Source organism: Priapulus caudatus, unplaced genomic scaffold (genome assembly GCF_000485595.1).
Source record: "Priapulus caudatus unplaced genomic scaffold, Priapulus_caudatus-5.0.1 Scaffold997, whole genome shotgun sequence".
NCBI classification, from domain to species: Eukaryota; Metazoa; Priapulida; class Priapulimorpha; order Priapulimorphida; family Priapulidae; genus Priapulus; species Priapulus caudatus.
In genome coordinates, this window is record NW_014578058.1 from 27,030 (window position 1) to 35,533 (window position 8,504).

General features: G+C 42.8%; 1 protein-coding gene across 1 annotated transcript; it reads right to left on the minus strand.

The window, feature by feature from the left end:
- Window positions 1-4,985: 4,985 nt before the first annotated feature.
- Window positions 4,986-7,279, minus strand: LOC106814888. Its single transcript, XM_014819261.1, has 4 exons — window positions 7,262-7,279; window positions 6,846-7,047; window positions 6,788-6,797; window positions 4,986-5,263 (listed from the first exon to the last, which is right to left on the minus strand). The coding sequence occupies exons 1-4, from the start codon at window positions 7,274-7,276 to the stop codon at window positions 5,149-5,151; spliced, it is 342 nt and encodes a 113-aa protein (XP_014674747.1). The 5' UTR covers window positions 7,277-7,279; the 3' UTR covers window positions 4,986-5,148.
- Between the last annotated feature and the right edge of the window lie 1,225 nt (window positions 7,280-8,504).

An 8,504-nucleotide genomic window follows, 5' to 3' on the forward strand; every position in this document is an offset into this window, starting at 1 on the left:
CTCGCTCTGCCTCATTCTTTGTTACCGCCCTCAGCTTTCTTCTCTGTCACCTTTCCTCAGTGTCCCAAATCTGCTTCTCTTATAGCAAGCTATATTATGCAGTGTTCTGCCGTCCATACTGCACGCCTGAAACGGTGCTCGCGCATGCGCAATATCTCCCAAGAAGAAGAAGAATTAAAAAAAAATTATGCATTTAGAATAGGGAGGAGGTATTCTAGCATAGATTTATATAATAATATTTTACAGCTATACTTCTGATAAGAAATAGGAAGAAGACCTCGCATGTAAGGTGCCCGCTGCATATCTACCAGTCAGGACACAATTTGGCTACGTTAGTGTGTTAGTGCATGCGCAATATCTCACTAGAGGAGTTATATTTTGTGATGGATATGCATTTAAAATGGTTAGGGGATATCTCAGCATAGATTTATGAAATACATTGTTATCAGTAGACCTGTGTTTATGATTGGGAGAGCGCCCCAGCCTGTGGGAAGCAAAACTACTAATTCAACCGCTCCTGTCCTTCCCTTGCCTCACCCTCTGTCTCTCGCTCAGCCTCATTCTTGTTTACCGCCCTCAGCTTTCTTCCCTGTCACCTTTCCTCAGTCTCCCAATCCTGCTTCTCTCATAGCAAGCTATATTATGCAGTGTTCTGCAGTCCATACTGCACGCCTGAAACGGTGCTCGCGCATGCGCAATATCTCCCAAGAAGAAGAAAAATTTAAAAAAAATTATGCATTTAGAATAGGGAGGAGGTATTCTAGCATAGATTTATATGATAATATTTTACAGCTATACTTCTCTTGAGAAATAGGAAGAAGACCTCGCATGCAAGGTGCCCGCTGCATATATACCAGTCAGTACACAATTTGACTACGTTAGTGTGTTAGTGCATGCGCAATATCTCACCAGAGGAGTTATATTTTGTGATGGATATGCATTTAAAATAGTTATTGGATATCTCAGCATAGATTTATGAAATAAATTGTTATCAGTAGACCTGTGTTTATGATTGGGAGAGCGCCCCAGCCTGTGGGAAGCAAAACTACTCATTCATCCCCTCCTGTCCTTTCCTTGCCTCCCCCTCTGTCCCTCGCTCAGCCTCATTCTTTTTTACCGCCCTCAGCTTTCTTTCTTGTCGCATTTCCTCAGCCTTCCAACCCTCTTTCTCTCTTAGCAAGTTATATTATGCAGTGTTCTTCAGTCCATACTGCACGTCCGAAACGATGATCGTGCATGCGCAATCTCTCCCAAGAAAAATAATATTTTGCAAAAATTATGCATTTAGAATAGGGAGGAAGTATTCTAGCATAGATTTCTATGTAAATATTTCACAACTATACCTCTCTTGAGAAAAAGGAAAAAGACCTCGCATGTAAGGTGCCGGCTGCATACACCAGTCAGTACACAATTTGGCTACGTTAGTGTGTTAGCGCATGCGCAATATCTCACCAGAGGAGTTATATTTTGTGACGGATATGCATTTAAAATGGTTAGGGGATATCTCAGCATAGATTTATGATATAAATTGTTATCAGTAGAGCTGTGTTTATGATTCGAAGAGCGCCCCAGCCTGTGGGAAGCAAAACTACTCATTCATCCCCTCCTGTCCTTCCCTTGCCTCACCCTCTGTCTCTCGCTGAGCCTCATTCTTTTTTACCGCTCTAAGATTTCTTCCCTGCCACCTTTTCTCAGTCTTCCAACCCTCCTTCTCTCATAGCAAGCTATATTATGCAGTGTTCTGCAGTCCATACTGCACGCCTGAAACGGTGCTCGCGCATGCGCAATATCTCCCAAGAAGAATAATATTTTGCAAAAATTATGCATTTAGAATAGGGAGGAAGTATTCTAGCATAGATTTATATGTAAATATTTTACAACTATACCTCTCTTGAGAAATAGGAAGAAGACCTCGCATGTAAGGTGCCCGCTGCATATACCAGTCAGTACACAATTTGGCTACGTTAGTGTGTTATCGCATGCGCAATATCTTACCAGAGGAGTTATATTTTGTGATGGATATGCATTTAAAATGGTTAGGGGATATCTCAGCATAGATTTATGAAATAAATTGTTATCAGTAGACCTGTGTTCATGATTGGGAGAGCGCCCTAGCCTGTGGGAAGCAAAACTACTAATTCACCCCCTCCTGTCCTTCCCTTGCCTCACCCTCTGTCTCTCGCTCAGCCTCATTCTTTTTTACCGCCCTCAGCTTTCTTCCCTGCCACCTTTCCTCAGTCTTCCAACCCTCCTTCTCTCATAGCAAGCTATATTATGCAGTGTTCTGTAGTCCATACTGCCATGGGCTCAAATGCCACGGGGAAACGCGGGACACGCCCCCCCCCCAATTTTTGAAGAGTTGACACGCTATAAAATGTCCCCACCCCCAGGTTTTTGAACATGCATGTGGTTCTGCATAATTATAAGCGCCTTCTATAATATTATTATTTTGTGCTTGTATCCACTACACTAAGTGAAAAAATAGAAAGTATAAAAAAAGACTCCTGATTGATATATATATATATCAAGATATGTAGTATATATATATATAATCAATAGCGTATTAAGAAGCGCCTTGTTAATGCGCTCTTGATACAATAGACTAAACTGAATATAGGAACCGCGACCGTATAGTTGGGGGCGGAGTGACGTCACTTCCCCTTAGTAACCCGCCGATAAAATATAATATTTAGATAGTAACGTTGAATAAAATTGCAAATCCATTTTTTCAACGTTGCTTCAACGGCTTTTGCCCGCTGGGAGCTAGTTTATGGTATGTAAACACGATAGAAACAATAGTTGCTACTTAAATGCGCGAAAATGAGCCTTTTAGAGATCAAAAATACGAAAAGTTCTTACCGTGAGAGAGGGAGACGCCCTCCCACCTCGGTCGCTTCACTCTCTCGCACACTCTTGAACCACGTCTGTCCCCCCCACTTTTTAAACTGAAAGAACTCCACTTTTTGGAGTTTGCACGCTTTTTCACTATCCCCAACTTCTTTTCTCTGCTTCCACTTTCTCAGCTCATTCCTCGCCCTCCTCCACCTCCCTCCCCGACTTTCTTCACCCCATTTTCTTGCTTTCCGCCGACCGTCCCTACCCTTATAAAACTTCTTTCTCCACAACGTCCAGCTATACATCTCCTCCACTTTCCATGACTCTCACTTCGCATCTTCATCCATCTTATCACTCCCTCTCCCACCTCCGCCGTAGCTTCCTGCCAGATCTCCTCCTCATTCCTGCCCATCACCTTCTTCTACATTCAGCCTTCCCTTCTTCTTCACACTCCTATATGCACCCATTCCTCTCCATCTAGCTCTCATCTCCCCCATCTCTCACATACTTCCTCCTAATTCTTCACATCCTCGACCTTTTCTACCTCTTGCCTCCCCACCCACATATCCTCTAAACTGCGTGTAGGTGTTGTGCAACAGTAGAAGGCGTCCATAGGCAGCAGGCCTGTATGAGCATCGAACAGAAATTAATTAAAAATACTCACACTGTTTCGTCGCAGACATAATATACACTTTATTCATGGTAAATAACTACAGATACATGCCCTATGCTCCGCTCGAAACTTTTGCCAGCTCTATGACGCGTATTTCTACACACTAGTCGGATCCCGTTTCAAACACAAAAATGGCCTACCGATCACCATGGCATGATGGCTACGCCACTTGCTGGAATGGCACAATTACACGACAAGACCAATCTTACTCCTAATGCCTTCTAGACGTCCACGAAGCATCAAACTTGCTTGCATAATACAAATTAGTACACTCTAGTGTAAAATTTCACCGCAAAAAAAATCCTAAAAGACTAAATAGTGCAATTTGGGAGACAATTTGCAGAGGCTTGATGTTATATGCCCCCTGTAATGGAATAAACTTTAATATAATTATATAATTTTATAAATTTACAATTTATAAATTACATGTATTATTATATAAGCCATTGCATGATATGATAGAAAACTAAACCAAGATGCCATCAATAGTGACACAACATAAGCAGTGAATAAAAACATTAACAACATTTTTTAATTTTACTCCTAATAATATAGATATATGATCTATCAACTACAACAACTCTACAACAACTGGCTGCTGCATAATGTCAGTACATTTCGGATAAATTATGTAATGCTGATACAATAAAATCCAGGTATGGTCGAGGAAAATACATGACACATCCAAAGTTCACAAAATATCAATACATCAGGGTTTCCTATACATATGAGGCACAGTGACGCACCGCCGTTGTCAAATTTAACATCGCCGTTGTGAAAATGTTCAAATGCAGTCTAAGACATTCAAATTGTTTAACTTTTGTTGGGGGAGACGCCCCCAGAATCCCTCTCTCCCCCTACATCCGCCTACAGCGTCCGCCTCTGAATCCATGTGGTTGTTGCAGCAACTGCATCAGCCTGGTCATTGAAGCTGTGCCCGTCTAGACATTTCTCATCTGTACACGCAAAGAGCCTCTCTGTCCCGTCCTTCACACGTGTGAGTGTGTATGTGTCCTTGGAGACCAGTAGATGCAGTGCACCTGAATTCACATGTATTGCAAACATAGGGCTTTGCTCCTGTGTGAATGCGCATATGTTTATTGAGACTACTGGAGAAACTGCACCTGTATGCATATATGCATTACATGCTTACTGTTTCTCTCCTGTATGAGTACGCATATGTGTACGGAGAGCACTTAGTTGAGAGCTCATGTACCCACAGATATCGCACACATATGGCTTCTCTCCTGTATGAGTGCGCATGTGTTGCTTGAGACTACTAGAGGCAGTACATCTGTATTTACACATATTGCACGCATATGGCTTCTCTCCTGTATGAGTACGCATGTGTGTATGGAGAGTACCTAGTTGAGAGCTCATGTACCCACAGATATCGCACACATGTGGCTTCTCTCCTGTGTGAGTACTCACATTTTTGATGTGAAAATTGCATTTAACAAACAAACCAAGAGGGAAGTCTTTGTGTAACATGAATTTCAACTAATTTAATAAAGATTTGAACTGGAAAATTAATGATTTACATGCAATCTGCATGGGCAGGAAGATTGTTCAGCATCAATTACAACAGATGCATAAAACTTTGAACTAGAAAATTTATGATTTAGGCCTACATGCAATCACTAAGCACAGAAATCACAAATAAAGTCATCAGTGTCTTCGTCCGTCCCAGCACACTTGGTATGGGCCCATTGTAGACATACAGTACACTGAATCATTGCGTCTTGTGTAGTTTTGCTCCACATTTCCCCACAGTAGAGGCATTGGGCATCCTCTTCATCATCTACATCCATGTCACGACCATCTGTCTTGGGTGGATGCACCTGAGGACGCTTGGCATCTGGTTGAGACTTGGTAATGCGACGTTTTTTAGCCTTTGTTTCCTTGGCCTGAAGTCTGGATGCTTCTCGTTTAGCCTTCCTCTCTTGAACTGCCATCTCCTTCTCGGCTTTAGATCGTTTAGCTTCCACGAGGCTTGCTTTGTATGGGCTGCTCGTCAAAATAACAGTCTTACCACGACGTGCATTTGGTCTTTTGTTTGATCTTTGTGTCACCTTGGGTGGGGGAGAAATCAAATACGGAGAAATGTAATTGCTCGAAGTGGAGGGTTCAGCTTGAGCTGTAACATCTGGCTGAGCGGCAGGTTGAGCTGTAACATCTGACTGAGCGGCAGGTTGAGCTGTAACATCTGGCTGAGTGGCAGGTTGAGCTGTAACATCTGGCTGAGTGGCAGGTTGAGCTGTAACATCTGGCTGAGTGGCAGGTTGAGCTGTAACATCTGGCTGAGTAACAGGTTGAGCTGTAACATCTGGCTGAGCGGCAGGTTGAGCTGTAACATCTGGCTGAGTAACAGGTTGAGCTGTAACATCTGGCTGAGCGGCAGGTTGAGCTGTAACATCTGGCTGAGCGGGAGGTTGAGCTGTAACATCTGGCTGAGCGGCAGGTTCACCGGTAACATCTGCATGATCTGGCTGAGTGGCAGGTTGATCTGGGTTACCAATGTCAGTTGGCTCACAAGCAGCGAACTCATATGGCTGAAAGACATCTCTATTACACGGGTATATCCCTGTCTTCCGGAACCCATTCATAGCAGTTTGTGCAGTTGCTGCCCTTGTATATGAATTGCCAAATAGTTCAGCAGTCTGGAATGTTGTCACTACTTTGCCTGGATGATTGCGCAGCCACTTTTCCAACTCCTGGTCGTAGTATGTCATCAATGGTTTCATGAAACTAACATCTAATGGCTGCATTTTATGGGAGCAGTGCGGTGGTAGACAGAGAAGCACAACACCTTTCTCTCTTGCAAGATCAATGACATCAAGATTTTTCGTATGTGTAGCATGACCATCCAAGATCAACAAGACTGGATTGTCCTTACTTGCTCCTGTTACCTGAATGAAATGCTTGAACCAGTCTACGAATATGTTGAGCTGCATCCAACCACTCTTGTGACATGCGTATATGGATCCTGGAGGGGCACCATTCATAAGCTCATTTTTCATTCGGACACGCGGGAATATGAAGAGTGGGGGGATAAATGTTCCTGTAACGTTCATGCATAGTTCAACTGTAACAAGCTGTCCACGTTCAGCGGACACTAAGCCTCCAACTTGTCGCCGACCAGTCTTTGCAAGTACTTTGGAGGGTTTGCCCTGAACAGTTGTCACGCCTGTTTCATCACAGTTGTAGATGCGATGAGGAGGAAAATTGTGTTTGTCCATTAATGACTCGTGAATATCAAAGAATTTACCCACATTCACTGGGTTGAAGGACATGGCTCTGGCGGCAGATGTAGCTTCAGGTTGTCTCAGTGTCACTTCAGGGTGTCGCTTCATGAAGCTCAGGAGCCAATCCTTCCCAGCCTTTTCCTTGTCTTTGTTAAACGAATTTGGCAGTCCATTTCTAACGGCTAGTTGATAGGCCAGATTGCGTACGTCATTTGTCGTCAGACCATACATAAGAGTCTCAAGGTGTAGAACGTAATCAACCAAGTCTTTCTCCAACTCCAGTGGGAATACAGTCTGAAATGATAAATGGTAAAACCTGTCAGCTGTGCCTATGTGTACATATGGAAGAAGACAGTGTGTTAACAGTATGATACTGTAGTGTCGGCTCCGAGAGGGCCCATGCGCAACACAATGTAGGCTATACCTTTGATCATTGTTTCATTGTAAGCTACCGGTAACAACGAAGTATTGTCTGGGCTCTCTCAGCCGACTTTAGTACGTCATGTACCTTGTAATTCCCCATAATCTTTCAACACACACACACACAAACACACGTACATGCATTTATACATGCATACATACATGCACGCACATGCCAAATTTGACAACCGTAGGCCTACGTTTGGCACGTGCCGTAGGCATGCCAGTGCTAGGGGGTCTGGGGGCATGCCCCCCGCCAGAAAATGTTGAAATATTTAAGCCATTTTCCTGCAATCTGAGGCATACTGTGGGCCATATTCTCATGTCTGATGACACGATCTCAACCCTAGACTCAACCCTACAAGTTAGGATTCAAAACACTTTTCATTACTTTTTAGAGAGCGTACACAGTTAGGTTACAATAGTAATAATACATGTATTAAAACACAAGAATTGCAATTTCTCACAATTTCACGTGTTTTTGTATGTTTGCAACCATACTTTTTGGCTATTTATGAGTCTGGAAACATTTTCTTGAAGAGTTCATTTGCATGGTCTGCCGCCCTCAAAGGCACATTGTGTTCAATTAAATAATCCGTAAATCTCACTTCTGCGTCAAGACAGACAATTCTCTATCTGCTGCAAAGAAGCTTGATATATTGGGTGTAGATTCCACTGCACCCGCATAGCACTTGTACTTTTGAGAGACTATATATATGCCTCTGGCAGTCACTCCTTCCTCCGTGCCCCCACTTGAAAGTCTATCTTGCATACCATGCAATAGCCATGATTAACACTGAATTGTACTGTAGGCTATACAGTTATACATACATTTAAAAAAACTCATTTCTCATGCATTATGCTGAAATTGAAACAATCACATTTCTTTCTTTTTTCTTCTTCTTCTTTCTTTTTTTTTCTTTTTTTTAATTTTAGGAGGGGGATATTTGTACAGGCCATCCCCCCTCCTTCAAGAGCGGGGGGATGCATCCCTCCATCCCCCCGGGATTTACGCCCCTGGTGCGAATCACTAAAAGAGCGCGCTCCACACGCTTCCTAGGGGGTGGGTGCAAGGAGGGGGGAGTTTATCCCCTTCCCGCGCGAAGCGCGGAAGCTCTGACGTTTCATTAAATTATTACAGAAAGAAGACGATTCGTTGTACCGTTCTCAACTATTAATCCTAAATTTTCAAAAATAATATTGGATTTATTGTTAAACAAGATTTCGATTTTTTTTAGGATATCTTTAGAAAAGAGCATCATGCATGTGATAAATATATTAACGTTTAAATAAACCAATCACCAAACAATCAGCATTTCATTATAAGATTT